The following is a 27,437-nucleotide window of genomic DNA, read 5'->3' as shown; positions in this document are numbered from 1 at the left end:
AACACAAAATAATTTTCAATGTCTACATGAAGTATTTTCTTCATTAACTTTTAACAAGCATTTCTTTCCTGGTAGAGAGATCCTTTGGTCTGGCTCCCTGTGGCATTCATGAGTGCCATGGCCCTTCTGGAACCCAACAAAGCCTTGGGAAGTTGGTGGTGGTTGGTGCTGACTTAGGCCCCTGGGACATGAAACCTGAGGGCTCTCAAACCAGAGATAGCACAAGGGCCCCTTCTATATCCCCCTCCTAATGTAGCCTGCTTTGTGTCTATCACATGTTTACAGAATGACATCTCCCCTCAGTTGCCATGAGCTTATGTGTGATAGTATAATTTAATATTTTTTCCCCTTCACTTCCATCCCCTCCAGAGTCTCCACTTCTACAGCTGATTTCCCTCCAGAAGGCAGATGGTTCCTGGGAACTGGATGAAGCTCTGACTTCAGTCCTGGGTGTGAGTGTTCAGGCTGCACTGGCTGCATTGCCTGATCAGGTGAGACTCCAGAGAGGGGAGGGGAAAGGGTGAGGGGTGTGGAGAGGGAAATAGAAGAGAGAGGGAGTGAGGGAGAACAACCCCCCTCTGGGCAGAATGATGGGAGTCAGTGCCTACAGACATGGGGTCTGTGAATGAGAGAGGTTGATGGAAACCCTTTCTGGGACTTACAGCTTAGTGTAGTTTCTTAAGTTTAGGTGCTCAGAAAGGGACCAGGAAGGAGAGATAGATATTCTCTCTGGGATCAGTTATTTCTTTAGCTGTGATTGGGCCAGGAGTCAGGCAAAGGATTGTCTGCTCCTTTCTGGGGTACCCTGACACTAGGGCTTGGGTTCTGTATATCCTCCAGAGTAAAGATGTCCCAAGCTGGGCCACTATCTTGGCTGTGCTGTGGCTGCACAGCAGCTTTTGGGGCCAGAGAGAAGAATGGGAACTTCTGGAAAAGAAGGCTGTGGCATGGATCCAGGCTCATTCTGGTAAGCATTTCTTCATCAATCAGGAGACTTTACTATTATACTCCCTCATTAGTCTGTGTAGGGTGAGAGATGGAAGACTGATCCTCTGATTCCCTTCTGCTCCCCCTTTTTGGTCTCTTGACCAGAGGAATGACTCAGATCATGAGGGACCTAGAGGGGACAGGAGAAGCCGGTTGTAAATACCAATGGGAAATGGCAGTGGGATAGCAAGAGTTTTAGACAGAGTGGCCTTGCCTGTCTTCACATTTCTTCTGTCAGGCTGGCTGCCTGCATCCTTCCTACTTTAGCCCCATAGATGAGCCCAAGACTGATCTTGGAGCTATTTGCTCCTCTGGCTTCAAGAATATTTACCTCAGAAGTGTTTGTGGGACCCAGGAAGGTGACAGGAGAATTTAGGAGATGCAGAGAGAGGAAAAGAGCATGACTTGGGGTAGACAGCCTGCCTGATACAGCACCTTCTGTTAAGCATAGTGAATGCTGACTGGATGTTTGCTGGAGATAGAAATGGTTGGGGGAGGACAGAAGGGGAGAAAGAATGACTAAAGGAAGGAGGGATGAAAGGAAATATGCTACAGGCTGGGGAAGAGAACCCACTTCCCTGCTTTTCCAGCAACTAGTCTTCTCATCCATCTTCTTGTGTTTGCAGACTCCTCCCTGGGTGAATGTATTGAAGCTGCCAATGCTCTTCTGAAATCCTCTGTGGATCCTGCAGTCTTTGGCCTGTGAGAGTAGAGATGGAAGATTTTAAGAGTTTATCTCTGGCTCCTTCTCCTTAGCCTCTCTGCTGCTGAGAGCTCTTGGTGTGCTTCCCTTCCCAGTTATGGCTCATTTCCCATAGGAAGTAGTCAGTCAGATACAGTTTGTTTTAATTCAGGTATTTCTTTAGTGCCCTGCTCTGGGCTGGACACTGCTAGGAGCTAGCATTACAGAGACAAAAATGATAGTCCCCTCACCCAAGCAGCTTGCATTCTTCTGGGGAAAGCAAGAAGTTTACAGATCAGCAAATTCCAAAATATGTACAAATAAATAAAAATAATCTGGGGAGATAGGAGCATGAAATAGCAACAGGGACAATTGTGAAAGGATTCTTTCAATTCCACAAATTTTTCTAAGCACCCACATACTCTACATTTTCATTCTTTGTGGTTATCAGAATTTGTGTCATTGCATGAACCCATGAAGTTCCAATTTGGGGGAAGGCAGTTATTAGTATATCTTTTTTCCTTGCTCCTTTAGAATATTTCAAAGCATATTAAAGGCAGAATGATTCCTCCATTCTTTTAAAATGTGAAATGAAGGACCTAGTTTGAAGTGTCTTTAACCTATGTGCAGATAGATATTGGACTTGAGGAGAGAATGAAAAAATGGGAGTAGGACATGTGTCTAATGTGTTATTATATAACAGAATTAAAACTGCTTGTATTAAATGACTTTTAAAAAATTCTTCTAAAACTTTATTTGCATACTACCCGAACAAAGCTGGTGAATAAAGACTCCAAATCCAGGAAGCTAATTCTAGGGACAGAGATTGGGAAGAGATACTTAAACCCTCCCACCCACAGGTCAAATTGCACTGGACCATTGTGATTCTATGTGAGGCCTTTACATCCTCTACAAGCACTGATGTGCTCATGTTGCAATCTGTGGGAAACAGTGATTTCTCTGTGGACATGGAGGTGGAGATCTTTGACTCTGAGCTGAAGGACCTTTGCTTTTATTCCCTGTTCTCTGCTGAGTAGTTGTGGTAGTAGTAATAGTAGTAATAGATCAATATCTACTTTTCTCTGAAATGAAGGAAAAGGCCTCTCTGCAGTTATGATCAGGCCCTAATAGCCTCACTTGTTTCATCATGGATACGTAAGCTTTTCAGAAACATGTTATTTACTCTTTTCTAGTAGCCAAAATAAAAAGACTTGCCTATTAATACTGTTGTATCTGGTATTTTCTTCCATCTAATTACAGTGCCTTTCTTGGTCCTTATACCCCTAATCTGCTATCCTGATTGCTGGCTTTTCCCAGTGGGCTCACTCCAACACTTCCTCTTTTTCTCATCCTCTGCCCAGATATCCAATCACTACAAGTAGTACCCCCTAATCTACCCCAATTTCCTTGAGTTGGGGATTCATTCAGCAGTGTCTTCCTAGGAGTGTCTAGATAAGACCACAATTCAAGAGACTGCTGGAAGAGAAAGAGTGATGGGAATGACTTATAGTACTTAAAAATCTCCCTATTTATTTTGGGATTGGGAGAATATTCTCAGAGTTTAATGGTGGTTACACAGCCCTGACTTGAGCCTATTTCATTTATTATTTACTTAGAACTTTCCTAAGGCTAAGTAATATTGAGCAATCTTTTAAAATCTTTATGTTCTAAATACCTTATAATTAGAGAAATGCAAATCAAAACAACTCTGAGGTATCGCCTCACACCTAGCTGGCTGGCTAACATGTCAGCAAAGGAAAGTAATAAATGTTGGAGAGGATGTGGCAAAATTGGGACATTAATGCATTTTTGGTGGAGTTGTGAATTGATCCAACCTTTCTGGATGGCAATTTGGAACTATGCCCAAAGGGTGATAAAAGACTGTCTGCCTTTTGATCCAGCCATAACACCGCTGGGTTTGTACCCCAAGGAGATAATAAGGAAAAGGACCTGGACAAAAATACTTATAGCAGCACTCTTTGTGGGTGCAAAAAATTGGAAAATGGGGGGATGCCCTTTGATTGGGAAATGGCTAAATAAATTGTGGTATCTGTTGGTGATGAAATACTACTGTGCTCAAAGGAATAATGAACTGGAGGAATTCATGTGAACTGGAATGACCACCAGGAATTGATGCAGAGTGAAAGGAGCAGAAACATAACAATATACACAGAGACAGATATACTGTGGCACAATCTAACCACAGACTCCCACAAGAGTTTCACCATGCACCATCAGATATTACATGGGTCTCTCTTGTGATTTGTTGAGTGTCACTCATAATTATTTGGAGTTCATGGACAGTTGTAACCATTTCCCCTAGCATATTTATGTAAGAACAAGAAGATTAATAAGAGCATAGGCACCACCAGAAACAGCTGTCAGCATCTCCAGAGCTAAATGGTTTTGCATGACTGTTTTTGAGAAGGAGTCATTCTCCTCCTAGAGGAAGGAGATAGCTTTAGAATTTTGAAAAAAATTGTTTGAACTGTATCCTGAGCCAATTTCTCAGCCTCAGTAGAGATTTTCCTAATAGAATCATCATCCCCAAAGTGAGCATGGCAGCCCAGAAAAATCTCTGCTACAGAGGAAGCAGTCACTGAATTAGACCTAGATATCTCTTGTTCTATGTATGCTACCAAATGCCCAGACTCTTAGCCCCTGCCTTTTATACCCAGTCAGTAAAACAATCATGCACCCATAGTAGTGGTAGGCCAGTCTACAAGTCCCACACCACCCTTTGGGAAGAGGTGAGTAAGCTAGGAGTTTCAGACATAGAGTTGTCCAGGGGTCATCAACTATAAGAAATCTGTCTTTGTGAAATGAATTTATATATATATATATATATATATATATATATATATATGAATTTATGTAGTCCATCCTTTATCCTTCTGAGGAGTATCTTAGCAAAGAAAAATGTTGTTATAGGGAATGGAATAGTAAGTTTACATTTCACAAAATCTTCCATGTATCTATTACCCAATAGTCCCTTATCTCTCTTAACATACAAGTCAAAGGTGGTTTAATGGTCAGTGAATGGGAGTAGGAGTGGGGAAGAGGAGTGAATACCACAAAGACTAATAATAGTGCTTGTTTCCAGGTAGATGGGCTCTACCTGTCACTAGTGATGTAGCACACACACACACACACACACACACACACACACACACACACCAAAAGTGGAAAAAAATGGCTAATTTGGTAATATGGTAATATATGACTCTCATGAGGTGCAAATTGTGGCAGTCTCATTCATATCAACTAGAATTGTTACCCATGATAAAAGAGAGACCCAATGGAGTTGGTGCTAGACCCAGAATCCATTAGGCCCAATGGCCTTACCTTGGATTAGAGCAGTGATGGCAAATATAAAAATTAAAATTAATATCAATAATAAAAATGTTATATTTATGTAGATTTATTAATGATCATTAGAAATCAAGGAATAAAGAGGATACAAAAATAAAAGTCCATTTGCCCATGGCTGATTAGCCCATTTAAAATCCTCATGCTTAGCTTACCATAGCCACCATGCTGGCTGCAAGCCTAAGAAAGAGGCCCATGAGGACTGCCCACTCACTAATATCCTCTTTGTACAGGAAATACATAATGATAGAAAGTCAATGGGCTCCTGGGAAATGTAATTCTTTTTTTAGGGTAACAGATTTTCAATTATACATTCTCCCCCTGAGATCCATGGAAGACTAGTTTCTCCACTGGATCTTTTAAACATAACAAACTTTGAAATTACAATAATTTGGGGATAAAAGGAAAAGAGAACAAAACAAATGACTGCTAGGCTCATTGACAAAAAGCCAGTTGGGGGCAGTCACCTTCAGTATAAGAGTATATACACAAAAATGCATTCAACCCCACACATTTCAAATCACCACATCCCAAAATTCACTCTACCTTCTGGTTGTAACCATGAAAATGTGGTTTCTAAGACTGTGAATTGCCAAAACTGTAAAGGTTTCTTCCACACTGTAAAGATAATTTTTAGTGTCTTGATTTAAATAAAAAATAAGCGGTCTCCATGGGAAAATTCCCAAATATAAAAATACCCAAGTCAGTTGGGGTTTATGGGGATTTTTATTAATATAAATGAAGGAATTAAGGGAAGAGAGAGAGAGAGAGAGAGAGAGAGAGAGAGAGAGAGAGAGAGAGATCGAGAGAGAGAGAGAGAGAGAGAGAGAAAGAGAGAGAGAGATCGAGAGAGAGAGAGAGAGAGAGAGAGAGAAAAGAGAAATAGGCCAAATGGCCTAGGCCTGAGCCTAAGGGAGAGCGAGTCAGTCTTTATCATTCACCACAAGATCGTCTTCAACTGGGTTCTTCCACTCCAAACAGAAATTAGCCTCCAAACTGAATTCAAATTGTAGCTGAATTCAATTGCCCTGAACTTGTTCCTTCTCTTCCTTTTAAAGAGATTTTTCTCTGATGTCACCTCCCCTAAATTTTCACATCTACCAATCACAGTAGACTCTTTTTCCCAGGACTGCCCAGTCTTAGTTCTCATCACTCTTTAGTTCTCACCTTCTCTGGGTATATTATATCTTCTGAGTATTTCAAATCTCTTTTGTTAAGCTTGTCTTTTGTAAGTTGCTTGACCTTTTAGTGATTAATTTAACCTTTATAGGTACTTAGTACCCTTTTGTATTAGATCTAAAAATAGACCACCGAGCTTAGGGTTTTTGCTTCACTATAAGTATGAGTTGGGGACTTTTCATTGTTCAGTAAGGAGTTTACAACTTTATCTTCCCCTAAGACACTGTCTGAGCAGAGTAGAATAATTTTAAAAGATCTCAATACATTCCTGACCAAGTACCTACATTGTAGAAAATGGGGAATAGCTTAATCAAATCTTCTGAAGTAGAGTCTGAGAAGTTTTAAGATTCACATGGTGCAGTGTGTCATCTGTGGAGGAATCTTCATGGTTCCTTCTCTAAACAGTTCACTCTCTGGATTCAGAGAGGTAGCCTGTTTCATATCCTAAAATTACTCTCAAAAAGAATTTAAACTTTGCATTTTAGAATAATAATACATCAACCCCCCCACCCCCCCAAAGAGGGTGTTGAAAAACACAGGGATCACTTAGAGATGCATGGCTGAGTTATGAGATATATGAATCAATTGGCAAGAGAAAATCAGAAACATCAAAAAATCAAAAGAAAAAAGAAAAGATAACTTCTGGATGAAATATAGACTATCAAAGTCTTATGTGTAAAAATTCTAAGTAAAAGAAAAATAAATTTATAACAGGTCCTTGAATCAGGACCCAATTAAAGTAATTTCTATCTCACAAGTCTATAGGGCAAAATACAGTAATATTTCACTTACCCATTTGCAGCCAAGACTACAGGGAGTTGCCATACACTAAGAGAGAAAAAGGACTAGATTATAGGAGCAAATGGGAGCCAGGATGGAGCCAGAATAATAGATGTCATATATTTTATATAGAGTATGTGGTACAAGGAAGACCTGAATTTAACTCATGTTAAACAGCCACAACCTCGAGTTTCACACACGATTAAGTCCTTGAGCTCTTTGCACAGAATGTCATCAATCCACATAGGATTGGTTTGGTTTCTTTGAACTTGTGCTCTATTGGCACTATGCAAGTAGCTTTGTGCTTCTTTGGCACTGTGCAATGGCTCTCTTTGTATTCCTTTCTACTGGAATCAGACAGAATCATTAAGCAAAGACCCATAATTTTTTTAAACAATCAATGGCATCATTTTTTATAGTCTAAAGCTTTTTGGATATGCATTAATATTATAGCAAATGTATTTTAAACTTATATTACTACAAAATCAAAAATGTTAAAGAAAATCTCAATACTGGTGGTTCTTCTTAGATTGTATTGATTTTGTTGATGTTAATTAACCTTTTTCAGTTTTGTCTCCCCTCCAGATAGTAGGAAAAGATGAACAAAGAACTTAAAACTATGATTGGAAAATTATGCACTGAGACACATTTAAAATGGTCTGAAATTCTCCCTCTGGCTCTATTTTATCTTAGAAGCAGGCCTAGATGAGACCTACACATCTCACCATTTGAGATGCTTTTTGGACATCCACCTATACAGGATAAACCTTTTTCCCCCTGTATATACATCACTATTAGGTGGAGATACTACTATTGCTTCCTATATACAGAGTTACAGCACAAACTGCGTGAACTTCATGAATCCGGAGCTGCAGTACAAGCCAGAACACTAGATTTTTCTCTTCACGACCTGAACCCAGGAGATAAAGTTTATATTAAAAATTTCAAGTATACTAGAGCAACCCAGTCTTCGTGGGAAGGACCATTCCAAATATTGTTAACTACTCCAACATCTATAAAGGTTGGAGAGAAGAACTCTTGGATTCATTGCTCACATGTGAAGAAAGCATCTTCTGTTGAGATTGATTGACTGTACCCTATCATATGCACTGGAGATAATAATCCATAGACAAATGGATTCTGTTTTTCGAGAACACATTGAATTACTGATTTTTTCCTTGTTTTTATTATTGCTTTTCTTTTCTTTTAAATCATGTCTAAAGACCCCTTAAAATCAATTTGAGATATTTAGTTCATTAAATTTACCAAAGGTTGTTAACCAGGTTGATGGAGTCCATCCATCTGTGTGACAATGTACAAAGCCAAAATGGAATAAAAAGCTGTTTTTATATGGGCTTATTCAATAATATTTGTTCAGTATAGTTATAGGGGAAAGGTAACAGAATATATCAATAGTTAAAACACAGTAGTAGGGAGTTAGGAGGCTAATCATTGCCTAAGGAAAATACACCTCAGTTTTTACCAGTTAGTTTGTGATTCTGAAGACACAGCTGCAGCTCCCAGCAGTCCAACAGGTCTGGAGCTGGGGCTAGGCTGGGGACAGAGATCAGGAGGAGGATTTAGGAGTAGGAGCAGGCAGTATCAGCAACAGCAATGCCAGCAGCAAGGAACTAAGGAACATGGGCTCAAATAGATGGGTGAAAGAAGTGGCTAAAAATAGCTTGGCCAGTAGGGAGGACTACTAGGCAAAAATGATTCAATGTAACAGAATAGTATTGAATACATTAATATATGAACTTAAAACAACAAAATTAAATCTTAAAGCAGACAATCAGCAAAATACAATAAAATACAGAGACTTTCATAAAACAATGAAATCTGAAAAGACTTAAAATTTTCACTTCCAGTCTCTTTAAAGTTCCTTTCTCTATCCATCCAGATTCCTTTTGTCAGATTTTTTGGTTCTCCCCCAGTGAGGGAGAATTCCTCAATGAACATGGTGAGTAGGAATCCCAAATTGAATGAATCTTAGAGACTGGGCAGGCCCAAATGGCAAAGGGTTGTAGGGAGATGAGTTTTGTCCCCTGAATCTTAGGCAAGATAAATTAAAGGATTAGTACACTCATGAAAAAATATCCTAAAGCTGGAAGCTGTTTGAAATAGGTAATGCATTGTTGCACTTTCATAGAATGAGTCATGCTTATAATTTACTTCCAGTTTGGAAGAGTAACTTCCTTTTTCCCTTCCCCACTGAGGTAAAACGTTAGTTTACCCAGCCACGTGGAGAGGGAATTAGGAGGCTAATTATTGCCTAAGGAAAATACACCTCAGTTTTTACCAGCTAGTTTGTGATTCTGAAGACACAGCTGCAGCTCCCAGCAGCCCAACAGGTCTGGGGCTGAAGCTAGGCTGGGGACAGAGATCATGAGGAGGATTCAAAAGTAGGAACAGGCAATATCAGCAACAGCAATGCCAGAGGCAGCAGCAAGGAACTAAGGAACATGGTCTCAAGTAGATGGGTGAGAGAAGCGGCTCCAAGAGTCCCCTGGCTAAAAATAGCTTGGCCAGTAGGGAGGGCTACTAGGCAAAAAGTAGGGAAAGAAAACAAGCAAACAAACATACAAACTGACAGGAGCAGGGCAGCAGCTCGAAAGAGAGGGTGGGTGGGTGGGATGGGTGAAAAGCTTTGGCAGGAGAAACGTGGCTTAAAATTTATCTAGGCTATCTTAAAAAAAAAGAAAGAAATTGAGAGTTTTTCTCATTCCTTCTGGTTGCCAAAAACTGTAAAAATTAAAATTAATATAAATAAAAATGTTATATTTTTGGAGATTTATTAATGATCATTAGAAATCAAGAAATAAAGAGGATACAAAAATAAAAATCCATGTTCCTATGGCTGATTAGCCCATTTAATATCCCCATGCTTCACTTACCACTGCCACCATGCTAGCTGCAAGCTCAAGAAAGAGTCCCAAGAGGACCACCCACTCGCTAATATCCTCTGTCTACAGGAAGTATGTAATGACAGGAAGTCAGTGGGCTCCTTGGAAATTTTTTAGGGTAAAAAATTTTCAATTATATGCTTGTGCCAAAGATGGCATGCAAAGCACTCTCTGTGGGCACAAGGACTGCCCTTTCCTTGCCTTCAGAGTTGTTCCTTATTAGAAAGGCAGAGGGACCCAGGTGGAGCTGTTCCCTTCCCCTTCTCTACTGTGCCTAATGACATTTTTTCCCAATGGGAAGAAACACTACCCTCCCCCTTTCTACATTCCCTGAGGACATTTGTCACTTCATCTACCCCTCCACCCAGCAGCCCAATGGGAGCGCTTCCTCCTTCCCCTCTGTGAGGTAAAGGGGGGGGAATGGAGCACACCTGGCACTAGGTAGGGGGACAGGTACAGCATGTGGTCTGGGGAGGGGCATGGTACTCAGTCTCTAAAAGGTTCACCATCACTGGTATAGAGTATATCCTATTTGGCTATAGACCCTAATAATAACTTCCTTAGTCAGGTCAACAGAAGAGGGAAAATGAGGAAAATAGAATATGACAATGCTGAGAACAAAATAGCACCAAATGAAGGTAGCATTTTTAAACAGAGTAAGCTAAATTAGGTTTATCTATAAATCCTTAATCATAGAAAGATAAGAATAAACATTTTTAAAAAGTCAATCATGTACAATGAAAGCTGCAGTATATGCTTTATCAATGGCAATAGATAGTACTGGTTTTATCTGAGAGCAATGAATCCAAGAATCCTTCTCCCAATTTTGATGGCAGTTGGTGTAGACAGTAACATTTATAAGGGACCCTCCCAAGTCGACTCAGTCCCAACAGTTTACTGATAGTTTTTTTTTTTTAATAAACAGCTTGTGTCCTGGGTGTGAATCATGGCATGAGAAGTACAGGATCCTGCCTGTACTGTTGCTCCAGAGTTGTGAAATTCACATAATCTGACCTGTAATTCCTATATATAAATGACAAAGATGTTCTTCCCTAGGATTGAGGTATATACAGAGGGAAAAGGTTTATCCTGAATAGGGGGATATCCAAAAAAGCATTTCAAACAGAGAGACATGTAGATCTCCCCTAGGTCTGTTGTACAGGTAGAATAAGGAGAAAGGGAGAATCTCAGGCCATTTCAAATGAATCTCAGTGTATAGTGTGTCAATTATAGTTTAAATTCTCTATTCATGTGTTCAAACTGGCCTGAGCTCTGGGGATGGTAAGGTGTATGGAATTTGGGAATAATTCCCAAACAAGAATAAATGTGTGATAAAACAGAACCAAAGCATTTTAGCCACAAAAGCTCATTTGGCACAAGGACCAGGGAAGGCTTCTATACATCTAGTGAGTTGGTCTACTATAACTAAACAGACTTTATAAACAGACTTTATAAAAACAAAACCCTCTAGCTTTGGGGGCATTACCAGTTGTCAGAATCTTAGTGACTTCTCCTAAAGCAGCTATAAGTTCCTCAACTGCAGATAAATTAGGAGCTAAGGCAGATGTTTTGTTTTCCCTGTCTTGTTTAATTTTTTTTTCTAGCTTCTCCTTTTCCTCTCTTTAACATCCTTCAAAAACTTATGCAGCTATACATTTCAATTGCTTTAAATTCATAATAGACCAGTTTGGACAATGCTTGTGGAAATAGTCTCATTTTTAGGAAGGAGTGTGACATAAAATGATGACATAATATCAGCATCAGTGGGTTTAATGAGATATAAAACTATATATCTCTTAGATGCTGTGCATACTCGATCATAAAACTGGTTGAGATGCTCATTATCTTCTCAAGAAACATATTCAAATTTATGCCAATTTTCTGGGTAAATAGAGTAGACCCTCTTTCCTTTTAGGGAAGCTTTCATCAATCCCACAACCTCACATAGTCCTCAGGATTATTGGGATCCAATTATGGATTCTTTAATGGCCACTGTTTTCCATTTTCATTCTGAGGATTATTGGTTGTTGGGAGCCATTAGGCCATGACACCTTGACAGAGTCATCATGCGTGGTAGCTAAGAAGGCCACAAAGTGGTCCTTGGTAAGATATGACTGCCTACTCAGACCCCCTTAGATTACCTCTCTCATCAATACCCCTTACCTATGAATTGACATGATTACTATTCTCCTTACTCTAAGAAGGAATAATGCAAGAGCAAAATACCTGTACCCTATTTCTCTAAAACATCACCAAAAAATCAGACCCTCAAACCCAATCCCAAAAGACTATCATGGGTTAACTTTTACTTAGGTACATAATCCCCAGTGAAACCACAGCTACAGGCCAAGCCCAAAACTTTCCTACTCACAGAAACCTATTCTCATGAAGCCAGCACACAAATCAATCATAGAGGCCCAAACAATAAGTACAAGTACATTAAGCTTCAATATGCCTCAGTGACTCGATTACACAAATCAGTAACTCAGGAACTCCCTAGTGAACCCTGAGAAATGACCAGTCTAATATGAAATCTGAATTGTGTTTCCGTACCCCTCAACCTCAATGATATGATTGTTGAATTGTCTTTTAAGAACTGTTGATTAATTATTCCATTTTATTAAAAGCAATAAGTAATTTTCCTTGATTGTTTCTAAGCTCAAAACTTCTCACAGGGTAATGAGAAAGTTAAACCACCTGTGACAAAATCATTTCTCTTGTGTGCAGCCTTTTATTCTGTCTGTAATCACAATATAAGAATATAGAATGTTAATCAAGTGATTTGTTAAAAGTTAATGTATCACTTTTCTAATTATCTCTTTTTGGACATGTGTGTTAGGTTATGTATCTGTGTGCCAAGAAAATGGGTATAAAAAAATACTCACCAGGCTTGGGAATGAAGAAGCAGCTATCAGATACAAAGCAGTCCCATGGCCGTAATGAGTAAGCTGTCTTCCGTTTGTTATTTTTTGACTGATCGTTTGTCACCTGTCAGGAAACTCTGGAGTCATGAGCAAGGGTGGACTTTGCCCGTGGCAATTGGTGACCTCCAAAATTGCCTGTGTTAGATTTAAAATGGTTGAGGTCTTAAACTGTAGTGATTAAAATAGTGGAAGATATAAATTGTGATATATATAAGAGAGGGTGAGTAAATTTGACCGCAGAAAATATGTTTCACTACAGTGTCTTGGTTTTTAAATCAAATATAAGGTGGTCGCCAGGGAAATATTCCCAATTATTCAAATACCCAAGTCAACTGGGTTTTATAGAGATTTTTAATTAATAATATAATGAGGAATTAGAGAAAGAGAGAAAGAGTAGGAAAGGAATAATTATGAAGGGCCTCAAGCCAATATGGCCTAGACCTGAGTCTTAAGAGAGAGAATCAGTCAATCAGTCTTTTAACACTCACCACAAGGTCTGCCTAAACAAGGATTCTAGTGACACCAGGCCAGCTCCATCTCAGCTGACTTCACCAGAGAGAGCTCCAGCGAGACCTCCTTAGAGATTGTCCTCCAAGAGCTTCCCTTCTCTAGAGCCTCTCTCAAGAGATTCTTCCCAAGTGACTCTCATCAGAGATCCTCCAAAAGGATTTCTCCAAAAGGATATCTCCTCAAGAGATTCTGCTTTTTCTTATATAGGGGTTTTTCTCCCATGTCACCTCCCCTAAGTCTCTACATCTACCAATCACTGTAGACACTTTCCAAAGGACTGCCCATCTAAATTCCTGCCAAGTCGACCAATCTCCTCAGTAAGTCTGAACGAGAGAAAACACAGCTGAGTCAACTAATCTCATCAAGAGAAAACTTGCCCAACCCTTTTAGGTACCTAGCATCCCATTGTATCAATTCTAAAAATAGGCCTGGCTCAAAGAACTCCTTGCCTTATTATAAGCATGGGTCCAAGTACTTTCATTGTTTAGCAAGGAGTTTTCTCTCCTAAAGCAGTCTTATGTACGGGTAGAGTAGGGGTCCTCCCATAGCAAGGAGTTTTCTCCCCTAAAGCAGTATTAAGTACGGTTGGAGTAGAGGTCCTCCCATTTCTGATCCTGGTGAGTTCTCACATCAAAATGGGGAATGTTCCCAGTCCAATGGGGAAATTTTTAACATTCACAAGTCTGAGAGATTTCAAGATTTACAATATCCCTGATGGTCATTGGGAGACTAGTCTCCCCATTGATCATTTAACATAATCAATTTGTAATCCTCAATGCACTTCTAACTATATATATACACGATATTCAAATTTCTAAGAGGAATTAGAATAGTGAGGGAGGAAATAGAAAAGAAAAGAAAGCAAAACCAATGTTTTGCTAGGAGCATTGACAGAAAGCCAAATTAGGGGCAGTCCCTTTTGGCATAAATGTATACATTTACAACAAATGTTCAATCAAAGTTCAATTCAATCAATCATATTCAAAGTTCATTCTTGATCTTCTTGATGAAGTGTAGGTTTTCCGGCATCTTTCTGCAACAGTTCATTCTCTGGATATAAAAGTTTCAAGCTTCTTTCTTGAAGATCTTTTCTCGAACAAAATCAAATCTTGAATTTTTATAAAAGTACAATCTTAAACAAAAAATCAAAATTCTTGGATTTTTATAAAAATACAATCTCAAACAAAAAATTCAAAAATTCAAAAATTCTTAGATTTTAAATTAAAATATAATCCCCCCTGAAATAGGTGTTAAAACACATTCAGTTCAACTCAGAATGCAATGTTGAGTTATGGGGGTGTATGAGTCAATTATCAAAAGAGAAAAAACAATAAAAAACATAAGGGAAAATTCAAAATAGGTTCTTGTATAGGTCCAATTTAAAGTAATTTCTATCCCACAAGTATGTAGGACAGAATGCAGTAATATTTCATTTAGCCATTTGCAGCCAAGACTACAGGAAGTTGCCATAATATAAGAAGAAAAGAATTAGAATTCTATTTTGATAGGGAAGTGTCATTCCCTTGTCTGATTTTTTTGTCATTCTCAGGGATATAGGGAGCCAGCATGATAGTCAAACTTTGTACTTGTATGAGTACTTCGTAAAGAGTGTACATACAAGGAAGTCCTACGACTTAACATATGTCAAGCATCACAACCTCGAGTCTCACATTAGTATTTCATGTGTGCTCTTTTTTGGCACTATTCAGGTTAAGTCTGTGCTCCTTGTTTTTTATCCCATTTTCTGGAATCAGACACAAACATTAATCACAGTCCTATAATATTTTATCAATAAAGGCATGTTCCCATAGTATAAAGCTTTTAGGTATATATTGATATTATAGCAAGAATATATATTAACTTCTATTACTGTAGGAAAAAATATTAATGTTAATTATGTGTACCTTCAGTACAAAAATGAGAAAAAATCAAATATTCCAATCAAAATAAAGAAAAGAAATAATAAAAATAAGGAAAAAATCAGTAATTCAATGTGTTCTTAAAAAAAAGACAGCATCCACTTGTCTAAGGATTATTATCTCCAATGCATGCGATAGATTTCAGTCAATCAGTCTCAGCAGAAGATGCTTTCTTCACATGTGAGCAGTGAATCCAAGAGTCCTTTTCTCCAATCTTTATGGATGTTGGAGTAGTTAACAATATTTGGAATGGTCCTTCCCACGAAGGCTGAGTTGCTCCAGTATGCTTGAAATTCTTAATATAAACTTTATCTCCTGGATTCAGGTCATGCAGAGAAAAGTCTAGTGGTCCAGCTTATACTGCAGCTCCGGATTCATGAAGTTCATGTAGTTTGTGCTGTAACTCCCGTATATAGGAAGCAATAGTAATATCTCCCCCTAATAGTGAGGTATATGCCGGGGAGAAAGGCTTAGCCTGTATAGGTGGATGTCCGAAAAGCATCTCAAATGGTGAAATATGTAAGTCTCCTCTAGGCCTGCTTCTAAGATAAAATAGGGTCAGAGGGAGAATTTCAGGCCATTTTAAATGGGTCTCAGTGCATAATTTGCCAATCATAGTTTTATGTTCTTTGTTCATCCTCTCTACTTGGCCTGAGCTCTGGGGATGATATGGAACATGAAATTTGGGAGTTATTCCCAAGCAAGAATATATCTGATTTAAAACAGAATCAGTAAAATGACTCCCCCTATCGGAATCAATACGTGTGGGCAGGCCAAAACAAGGAATAATTTCTTTTAAAAGTATCTTTGCAACAAAATCCTCTGTGCCTCGGGTTGCAGGAAATGCTTCTGGCCATCTGGTTAGTTGATCTACAATTACTAGACAAAATTTATAATGTCCAGCCTTTGGAATTGTTATGAAATCTATCTGTAGATGTTCAAAAGGTGTGTAAGCCAGAGGACGTCCACCAAAGGCTTTTCCATGAAATGCATGTTGGTTATATGCCTGGCAGGTAGAGCAGGCTAAACACACTTTAGAGGCTATGGTAGTTATACCAGGGGCTATCCATACTCTCTTAACAGAGTCCACGATGCCCTGGGTGCCAAAATGACCATTTTTATGAATAGATTGGCAAATTTGGTTATAGAAACTTCTAGGGAGCAGGGGTGTTCTTTCAGATGACACCCACACTCCATTAATCTGTTTTGCTTTGAATTTTTGTTTCCATTTTTCCACTTCCTTTTCATTATAGGAAAGTGGTAAATTTAAATCATTAGTAGTTGTTAATGTTAAAATTAATTCAGGCCCTTCTATGGCTGCTAGCTTTGCAGCGGCATCTGCTCGATCATTTCCTCTAGAGACAGGGTCAGTGCCACCTGTATGGGCAGAACAATGAACTACAGCTAGGGCTTCAGGAAGCTGGAGAGCAGAAAGAACTTCATTAATAATTTCTGCATTAATTATAGTTTTTCCAGCTGAGGTTAAGAATCCTCTCTGGAGCCATAACATTCCGACTGAGTGACAAATGCCAAAAGCATATCTAGAATCCATATAAATTGTTGCCTTTTTATCCTTGGCAATTATACAAGCTTTCTTCAGAGCTATGAGTTCTGCTCCTTGAGCTCTAATGTTAGAAGGTAGTGAAGCTGACCATTCAGTAGCAAATTCTGAGACTACGGCAGCTCCAGTGTAATGTATGCCATCCCTCATAAAAGAGGAACCATCGGTAAATAAAATCAGATCTGCATTGTCTAAGGGAGTGTCCAAGAGATTATTTTGAGGCTTTTCTGCCATGGACACTAATGTTTCACAATTGTGTAATGGTTCTCCTGAAGTTGGTAAATCTGGAAGCAAGGTGGCAGGGTTAAGAGTAGTACAACATTTCAAGGTAACGTTTTCACTATTTAATAAGGTTATTTCATATCTTGTAATTCTCTGATCTGAGAATGCCTGTGTTCTATGTTTTATCAATAATGCTTCTACCTCATGTGGGCACATTATTATTAATGGACATCCCAATACTAAATCAACAGTTTTTGTTACTAGTAAGGCTGTAGCAGCTACTCCTCTAAGACATGGTGGTGCTCCTGCTGCTACTGGGTCCAATTTAGCAGAATAATAAGCAATTGGGCGCTGAGAAGGTCCCAAAGTCTGAGTTAACATGCCAGAAGCTACTCCTCTTAGCTCATGCACATACAAAGTAAATGGCTTGTTGTAATCTTGGATGCCTAGAGCAGGGGCAGACATGATAGCCTTTTTTAGATCTGATAGAGCTGACAAGTGTTCAGGCTCTAATTTGAGGGGTTCAGGAACCGAATCCTTTGTTCATGCTATAAGGGGTTTAGTAATTTCCCCATAGCAAGGAATCCATTGTCTGCAAAACCCTGTTGCTCCTAAAATTGCTCTCAACTGTTTCTTAGTAGTAGGAGAGCTTAAATTTTGAATATTCTCAATTTGTTTTGGAGAAATATAATGAGCACCCACAGACAGGATGAATCCCAAATATTCTACTTTAGGGAGACACCACTGAACTTTATCCTTCGAGATTTTATGTCCCCTTTTGTACAATTCCAAAAGGAGGTGTTTGCTATCTTCTTGACATGTTTTTGCATCCGTTGAAGCCAAGAGTAGATCATCTACTTATTTGATTAATTTACTATTTTTAAATGTTATATTGTCTGTGTTTTGGCTCAAAATTTGCTCAAATAAACTCGGACTTTCCACATAACCCTGTGGCAGCCGACTCCATGAATATTGTGAGCCCTTCCAGGTAAAAGCAAAAATATGCCTGGAGTTCTCATGTATAGGTATGGAAAAGAAAGCTGAACACAAGTCTACTACTGTAAAGTATGTAGCTGTGCTAGGAATAGAGGAAATAATAGTATTTATGTTAGAAACTATGGAGTGTCTCTTTATAACGTGATTATTCACTGCCCTCAGATCCTGTACGAATCTATAGAGGTGCTTGCCATCGGGCTCTCTTTTTGGTTTTTTAACTGCCAGGATGGGCATGTTGTATTCAGATTTGCAAGGTATTATTATTCCCTGTTCTATTAATGAGTTAATAACTGGTGTAATACCCTCAATTGCCTCCTTTGAGAGGGGATACTGAGGGATGGAAGAAGGTGGGCTAGATTTAGTTTTTATCTGCACAGGAACAGCAGATTTAAGTAAGCCTACATCGGAAGAAGATGTGGCCCAAAGAGACTCCGGTATATCCTTAGGTATTTCAAAAGTAGAAGGCTCTTTTGCCTCCTGGTTTTCTGAGAGAAGTACAGGGAGTAAATTTAAAGATTCCTCTGGTACTTCCAATGATAAAGAACCATCTGGTGAACAAGTTATTGTGGCTCTGAGTTTGCATAGAAGGTCTCTCCCCAGCAAATTTAAAGGGGAGTCAGGCATTAAAAGAAAGGAATGGTGTACCTCTAGGGGTCCTACAGACACCATTCTAGGGGCAAGTTTTTCAACTCTTTGGGGTATTCCTGATACCCCCACTACACTTTGTGAATCAACGGAATAACAATTTAAATCTGGTACATTCTTCAATACAGACCTGGTAGCTCCAGTGTCTAATAGACAATCATAATAAGTTTTACCCACCTTTAAGGTAACATGGGGTTCATTAGTATGGGGAGGGCAGTGGATAGGGACAATGGGTAGTAGGACATCAGGGTCCAGGAAATCAAAGGTTGTATCCTCTGATTCCTGTGCCCCAGCCCACCCCCCCCCCCCCCGGACATCATTGTGTTTGGGATATTCCTTGGGCACCCCCCTGAAGGGCACCTCGACTATTTTTTGGACAAGCTCCATTTCTTATATTTTGTTGTTGGGTATTATCATTTTCTTCATTTGGAGCATTGTCATTATTTTCCCAGTTCCTATTTCTATAATTCTGGTTTCTAAAGTTCTTATTTCTATGTTCATTATAGTTATTTCCATAATCATCATTATAATTTCTAGAATTTCTAAAATTCTGGTTTCTATGACCATTATCATCATTATAGTTGTTCTGGTTTCTATGACCATTATCATCATTTCTATAGTTATTTCTAAAGCTATTATTAAACTGCGTATTCCTTCCAATCATCTTAAGAAAGGTTCTACATTCCATCATTTTGTGGCCCTTCTTCTCACAGAAGTGGCAAGTTATTGATTTATTTGTGAATTCCCTCAAAGGGGCTATAGTCTCGCCCTTATTTTTCAATTATCTCTTTAACATTTCAATTTCTTTCTTTAAAACTTCCACTGATGTATCGTCTTCCTCAGGTCTTTTTACACAACCTTTATAAACATAGGTTGCTACTCTCCTTAGTTCATCGAGGTCCATAGACTCCCAATTAGGACAGCTAGTTCTAAAGTAGTCTTTTACCACTGAACCACAATTCTTAACAAATTGCCTACATATTTATCTAATGTCTCTTTCTCTGGATAAATCAAGGTCCATATATGTATTCCCTATGTCAATAAGTCTGTCCATAAACTGGGAGGGTGTTTCATCAATATGTTGTCGGGTTTTTTCAAATTTTGACCATTTTTCAAGTCTACCAGAGCAAGCTCTCATGGCTGTCAATAATGCTTCTCTGGCCTGGTTTAGTTTTGTGTAATCTAGTTCAACATTGGGGTTCCAATGTGGATCTTCAGTTGGCCAATAATGTCCTCTTCTACCTCGTTTTTGATTAGCCAGAGAGACGATTTTATTTTTTTCTCTCTTTGTTAATAATTCTTCTAATATATTCTCAACATCCAACCAAGTGGGGTCAAAAGTTCTGAATATGTTCTCTAATTTTTTTATAATTAATATTGGTTCGTTCTCAAATGATGGCATATCTTCCTTAAATGTTTTTAAATGCTCAGGGGTAAAAGGTGTATGATGTCTTACAGATATCAAGTTTCCATTCTTATTAAAAGTGGGTACTTCCCTTAAAGGAAATAAACTTTCTAAGTTATTTGGTACTCCTGTTTCTAGGCTTCTTGCTCCATTTTCAATTGGGTAAGTCTGAGAAATAGAAGAGTTGGGCACATTAAAAGGAAGTGTTTGTTGTCCCATAGTGCCAAAAAAATCAGGGGTACAGTGTGATTTCCAATTTAGGTTGGAATGTGAACTTAAAGTAGATTGTGTAGGATGAGAAGGAGGAGCCAAGGAAGAAGTGTGAAAGGATACAGAGGTGTTTGGACTGGAGGAATCAGTAAGGTGATTAAGATCAGAAGTATGTCTTTCTCCCTCAGACAGAAGGTTATATATCAAATCCATTACATCACCCCAACTCAGATTAAAATTCTCACCCCTCCAATTTTGGGAGTAGAAATGCAGAAGAAAAGCATATGATTGATCACAAGGTTGGATGGGGATAGGATTGGAGATGTTGACTTTAAATTATCATTCTATTGCAAATATTGATAATATGGGAATAGGTTTTGATAAATGACACATGTAAAACCCAGTGGAATTGCTCATTGGTTCCAGGAGGGGAGGGAAAGAACATGAATCATGTAACCATGGAAAAATATTCTAAGTTAATAAATTTAATAAAACATTTTAAAATAAAATAGCCCCTAAAATAAAATAAAATAAAATCCCCCCAAAAAGTTTTAATTTGGACAGGGAGAGTCTCCGGATCTGCATTAAATGTGGATGTGTCCCTTTACCACATTCTAAGGTTAGTTGGACTGAAAGGCAAATGTTTTAGTGTCACCAAGTTGCCTCTTCTGTCATGTGTGGCAACTTCCTTCAGAAGAAACACGCCCTTAGAGGAGTCATTATTTACCACTATTGAAAGTATTATAAGGAAAGGTTTCTGGTTGTGCATGAGTTGTCCTTATACAAGGAAACCTCAGACCAGAAATATTCTTAGTCATGAGACTAGTGGCACTTTATCAGAACATATGAGAAGACATTCCTTTTGATTTTATACAGAGGAAACACATGCTAGAGTCATGGCATAAGTTCTGTTACTCTGTACAGTTTGGACTTCCTGGTAATGCTGGAAATTCTCCCTGGCCTAGAAAAGGAACCTATCTACTCTCCTGCCCTTCCTTTCCCTTCTCTTGTTCACCAAAAGACAACAGAATATAAATCACAGGGAGAGAGGTACATATAGGTGACAAACAGGGACTTGAGTGATGATAAAAAAATCAAGGCCATCATTTTTATAGATTTTTTTTCTTCTTCCTAACATCCTAATTTTGCTGCCTTGCTGCTCATCCTCCTCCTTAGTCCAGGAGTTGGTTAAGGCAGTAGTTTTAAGGTCTTTATGGTCTCAGGAATCACCCTTACAAAAATGATTGAGGACTCTCAAGATATTCTGTTTATGTAGGCGATAGATATCACTATTTAGTTTATTTTCTACTCAGCTGCTCTCCTTTGGACTTCTCCATCATGCTCCTAGGAACCTCATGAGGCAAAGCCTCATCATCCTGAAAACAACATAATCCCCTCTGTTTGGAGAGCAAAAGTTTCCTCTCCAAACCTCTATGTAAAGAAGGCACCCAGGCCAGCCAACTCTTAATTTCCCTTTGATGGACTTCTCAGTCAAGCTTCTATGGCATAGAGGTATAGAGTCTATGCTTTCTCCTCTCTTCCCAGTCCATCTCTATTCATCTTCTTAAAAAAAAAATAAGTCTTTCCTCTTCCCATTAGATTGTAAACCCCTTTAGTGCAGGAACTATCTTTTCCCTGACTGTATCCCTAGTGCTTTGCAAAATAGTGGAAACATAAGTGCTTAATAAGTGTTTATGGATTGAATGGAAATTCATTCATTCAACTAATATATCTTATGTTCCTACTTACAAAAAAGGCACTGGCCTTTAGGAACAAAAAGTGGCAAAAGTCCCTGACCTAGAGGAATTAACTATCTAACAGCATGAAAACAATTATACACAAAATAAGCTATTATGCAGGATAAATAGGAAATGATTTTTAAAAAAGGAAAGCACTGCAATGAAGACAGATATGGAAAGGCTTTCCTGTAGAAGATGAAATTTTACTTGGGACTTAAAGGTCGATTATACATTAAAAAATAATAATAGGGGGCAGCTGGGTAACTCAGTGGATTGAGAGCCAGGCCTAGAGATGGGAAGTCCTAGCTTCAAATCTGACCACATGAAACTTCCTAGCTGTGTGATTCTGGGCAAGTCACTTAACCCCCATTGCCTACCCCTTACCACTCTTTTGCTTTGGAACCAATACACAGTATTGATTCCAAGGCTGAAGGTAAGGATCTAAAATAATAATAATAATAATAAACACATTTTAACATAAACGACAAATTTGTGGAAAACAACTATTGTCCAAAACAAAAACAAAGAGAAAAGTAGTACTTCTCTTCTCTGCCCTCCCTCCCCCCAATCTCTAAGATCTGGCTTTAAAAGAAGATAGCCGATTTCTCTTATCAGCTTTTGCATTCAATTTATTGTAATTTGTTTTCATTGAAGTTTTTGAAGACAGTCCAGTTTCACACAGCTAGGTAGCTGGACAAGGGACAGGTATTTTAATAGGCAAATAATGTCTTGGTATCATCAAGAAAATAGAGACTTTACAGTCTCCCTAAGACTGCAGCACACTCCAGGGATACAAGAGTTTACTGAAACTCCCTGCTTCTAAGGGATTTTTGACCTATAAGGTGAACTTTTGAATGTGGGATAAAGAACTTGCATTCAATCCCTTGGAAAGAGTAAGTAGTTTGCAGACAGTGCCTAAGTGTGGGCGGGGCCTTCTGGGTAATCAAACCGCTGTTTCTTTCACTTCGCAGTGAAACTAGAAAGCTGGAAGAGTTTCTGAGCAGGTAATTGACATCCTTTCTCAGAGTCTAAGATTTTACTCCGCTCTCTCTGTGCCTTCCAGGGGACTCCTTCCCTCAAGATACAACGCCTTTGCGAATGGCGTGCCTGGGTTTCCCTTTAGTTCCCAGTAACTAAAAGTTCTTGTTCAGCTGGCTACGGAGTACACAGAGGGCAGCTTATTTCCTTCTCTTTCTGATGTCTCACTCCCTTATGTAGTATTACATGCCCACAACATTGCCATCCGCGTGGGGCAGAAGGAGTGACTTACCTGCCCTCCAGCAGCCTCATTCTTCGAGATGAACTCAGACCCTCCTTGACGATCACCCGCTAGAGTCATTTAAGTGGCACCTGGCCCCTCCTGCTTCCCTAGAGCCTGGGTTAACTGCTGGCTGCATGCTAGGGGTCCACTTTAAAGAACTGACACTGGCCAGCAAGGTTTTCTTATGCAAAGTAGGGAGATTGTAACACTAGGTGGGAAAGAGAAAGTCTCCAATCTGAGCTTCCCTCAGATGTACATTTCCAATCTTTGAGAACCAGTGTTCTCACCCATTATATGCCTTCCTATCCTCCTAAACTTGAGAGGAAGGATTGCCTTTTGACAAGAACTCTGGACAAAAGCCCGAAATTTGAGTCTTGTTTCAGAGCATTATCCTAGGTTTTCTTCTGTTAAGTGAGAAGTGTTTACTTTTTAATGGAATATTAAACCTCCAACTTTCTGCCATTATAAGAACTTTGGCCTTGTATGATTCACCCATTCTGGACAATGATCTCATTTGTTGTGGCCTTTCCTATTTTTTTACCTTAATGTATTACTAATTACTAATTAGTTACTAATCAGTGCTTCAGGGTGTGTTATCTGGGATTTCTGCCGGGCCTCTCCCAGTTCTCTTTGCATTTTTCTGGCCTGGCCCAGTCAGTTATTGATTTGCCTTATTGTCTCTAGTCATATTCTTGCTGAAACTGGGGTCTGAGGTTTTTAGTTTGCTGGAGGGTGTAATGTGCAGAATCACAATTGGAGCAGATATAGACATTTTCACTAACTGAGTTCTCTAGGGGATGCTAGGTTGTATTGCCTTAAAGTGATATATATATATGCTTTGGGAGTTTATTTTAGGCTTAGTTCTGGCTTCACAATAGAAAGGAGAAGAGGGTGAGTTCAAGTCCATTCTCCTGTACTCCCTTGGCCCCCAACTTTATGTCAAAAAGCCTATGGAAAAGTTGATTCCTGAAGGGAGCCCTAAGCAGAGAGGATCTATCTTCAATAGCACCTTCAGGCCAGCCTCATGTTCTCCAACAAATCCATTTTGAAGTGCTAGGAAAAGAGAGATCTCCTATCCTCCCTTCGACCCCCCCCCCCCCCCCCATCTCCTTTCTCTCTTTGGCAGGTGCAGCAGACAATCCAAGGCTAGTTAGTGACAGTCAAACTCCCATCTCTCCCTCTAAGGTTAGGCCCCCAAATATTTATTAAATAATTACCAGGAACTAGGTGCAATGTTAAATGCTGAGGATACAAGGTAAAGCAAAAACAGTTCTTGCCCTGAAGGAGCTCACATTCTATGGGAAAAGAATGCATGTAAATAAAGTTATTTATTAAAATATTGATTGTTGTATCTGATTCTTCTTGATCTTTTTGGGAGACTTTCTTGGTCTAGATACTGGTGTGATTTCCCATTTCCTCCTCCAGCTTATTTTACAGATGAGAAAACTGAGGCAAACAATCTTAAGTGATAAGCACAGGATTACAGTTAGTAAGTGTCTGAAGCCAGTTTTGAGCTCAATATAAGTCTTCCTGACTGCAGGCCTGCTGTTCTATACACTGTATTACCTAGCTGCACTATTATTAAATATAAAATATTAAAATAAATGTCAGGGCTGAGCATGGAGAATTATGTCACAGGATTACAGAGGGGTAGAGACACTTCCCATAAATCTTGACTCCTTTGGATTCCTTGTGAACTTTAACCAAGGTTAGCAATGACTTTTTGGATCTCTTTTTACTTTTTGGTATTGACTGAATGTTCAGAGCTGTCTTTTCTAAATTCTTTTGTTAGTTGTTTTTAATAGGCAAGGACAGCATTATTTCCACAATTTATTAGAGTGCCATTGGGGGCCTTATCTTACCCAGAGAGTCCCTTTAGGAGAAATACATTTCAGGAACAGACTTGTGGCTCATATTGGAGACAAGGCTGAGAATAGATTTTATTTGGCATGATGATCCATTCTATACTATAGGATTGAGTATTTTAGGAGATACTCTGGTGAGGAAATCCAAGAACTGGAGATAAAAAGCCAAAGGGGAGAAAGGCTGGATAAAGACCAGTGAGTAGTAGCAGAAAAAGATATGGCAAATATTATCATCATAATACCATCTGAAAGGTAAAATATATAAGGAGTCTGAGGTACATTATACAAATTTGACTCAGAAATTTCATTGTTCTAGATATCTAGCAGAACCTGTTATATCTTCCTCTTTCCCCCAAACAGAACAATTGATACTTTTTTACTTTAATGACAAATTTTTTTCCTTCAAAAAGAGAAAAAACCCAATCAGGGGAAGTTCTGTTCTGAACTGTCCAGATACATCATCAATCATCATCTTTCCCTTTAATTTACCTGTAATGGGGCTGAAGGGACCACTTTTCTTCTAGCTTCTGTGGATTTCAGATGTGTATCATATAATACAATTATAGCAGTAAATAAAATTGAGTTGGGGTCACTGACCTGAAGCTAAAAGATTTTGACTCACTTGGGCTCTCAGACATTCTTCTCTTTGATCACTTTTTTCCTGCCAATTTTCCTGTCTTCAAACTCATGGATTATTTCTGTCAGAGAATTCTAGTTCCACTAAAATGTCAAGTTGGCAAGGGTGTTGGTACAACATCTATGGCTTTCTTTGGAATGTCAGTTTTATCTCTCTCTTTGTTTTTCCTTTTAAACATTATTTTATTTGGTCATTTTCAAACATTATTTATTGGAAACAAAGATCATTTTCTTTCCCCTTCCCACCTCCCACCACTACTCCCATAGCCGACATGGGATTCCACTGGGTGGAATCACATGTGTCCTTGATTCAAACCCATTTCCATTTTGTTGGTATTTGCATTAGGGTGTTCATTTAGAGTCTCTCCTCAATCATATCCCCTCAACCCCTGTAGTCATGCAATTGCTTTTCCTCGGTGCTTTTACTCCCACAGTTTGTCCTCTGCTTGTGAATAGTGTTTTTTTCTCCATGATCCCTGCAGATTGTACAGGGACATTGCATTGACACTAATGGAGAAGTCCATTACGTTCTCTTGTACCACAATGTGTCAGTCTCTATGTACAATGTTTTCCTGGTTCTACTCCTTTCACTCTGCATCACTTCCTGGAGGTTGTAACAGTTCCCATGGAATTCTTCTACTTTATTATTCCTTTTAGCACAATAGTATTCCATCACCAACATATACCACAATTTCTTCAGCCATCCCCCAATTGAAGGACAGCCCCTCGTTTTCCAATTTTTGGCCACCACAAAGAGCGCAGCTATAAATATTCTTGTACAAATCTTTTTCCTTATTATCTCTTTGGGGTACAAACCCAGCAGTGCTATGGCTGGATCAAAGGGCAGACAGTCTTTTATCACCCTTTGGACATAGTTCCAAATTGCCCTCCAGAATGGTTGGATCAATTCACAACTCCACCAGCAATGAATTAATGTCCCCACTTTGCCACATCCCCTCCAGCATTCATTACTTCCCATAGCTGTCATGTTAGCCAATCTGTTAGGTGTGAGGTGATACCTCAGAGTTGTTTTGATTTGCATCTCTCTGATTATCAGAGATTTAGAACACTTTTTCATGTACTTATTAATAGTTTTGATTTCCTTGGCTGAAAACTGCCTGTTCATGTCCGTTGCCAATTTATCAATTGGAGAATGGCTTGATTTTTTTGTACAATTCTTTATCTCTTTATAAATTGAGTAATTATACCTCTGTCAGAGGTTTTTGTTATGAAGATTGTTTGCCAATTTGTTGTTTCACTTCTAATTTTGGTTAGATTGGTTTTGTTTGTACAAAACCTTTTTAATTTGATGTAATCAAAAAATTATTGATTTTACGTTTTGTGACTCTTTTATGTCTTGCTTGGTTTTAAAGTCTTTCCCTTCCCAAAGGTCTGACATGTATATTATTCTGTGTTCACCTAATTTACTTATAGTTTCCTTCTTTATATTCAGGTCATTCACCCATTCTGAGTTTATCTTGGTGTAGAGTGTGAGGTGTTGATCCAGACCTAATCTTTCCCACACTCTCTTCCAGTTTTCCCAGAATTTTTTGTCAAATAGTGGCTTTTTGTCTCAAAAGCTGGGGTCTTTGGGTTTATCATAGCCTGTCTTGCTGAGGTCATTTACCCCAAGTCTATTCCACT

The 27,437-nt window shown here is 38.9% G+C and overlaps 2 protein-coding genes across 3 annotated transcripts in view; both read left to right on the top strand.

The window, feature by feature from the left end:
- Positions 1-2,891, top strand: part of LOC100030199 (von Willebrand factor A domain-containing protein 5A) — a 35,144-nt gene extending 32,253 nt beyond the window's left edge. For both annotated transcript variants that reach the window (XM_007494596.3, XM_001379729.4), the window contains 3 exons: positions 370-491; positions 841-967; positions 1,614-2,891. In XM_007494596.3, the coding sequence (XP_007494658.1) occupies positions 370-491; positions 841-967; positions 1,614-1,693 (329 nt within the window). In that variant the 3' untranslated portion in view covers positions 1,694-2,891. The remainder of the gene's footprint in view (positions 1-369; positions 492-840; positions 968-1,613) is intronic.
- A 20,038-nt stretch (positions 2,892-22,929) lies between these two features.
- LOC100030191 (von Willebrand factor A domain-containing protein 5A-like) overlaps positions 22,930-27,437 on the top strand; it is a 28,122-nt gene continuing 23,614 nt past the window's right edge. Inside the window, exon 1 of the mRNA XM_056794177.1 lies at positions 22,930-23,035. The gene's annotated coding sequence lies outside the window, so the exon portion shown is untranslated. The remainder of the gene's footprint in view (positions 23,036-27,437) is intronic.

The sequence above is a fragment of the Monodelphis domestica genome, chromosome 4, assembly GCF_027887165.1.
Source record: "Monodelphis domestica isolate mMonDom1 chromosome 4, mMonDom1.pri, whole genome shotgun sequence".
Taxonomy (NCBI): domain Eukaryota; kingdom Metazoa; phylum Chordata; class Mammalia; order Didelphimorphia; family Didelphidae; genus Monodelphis; species Monodelphis domestica.
The sequence above is the reverse complement of the archived record's forward strand: the minus strand, read 5'-3'. Positions and strand labels throughout refer to the sequence as shown.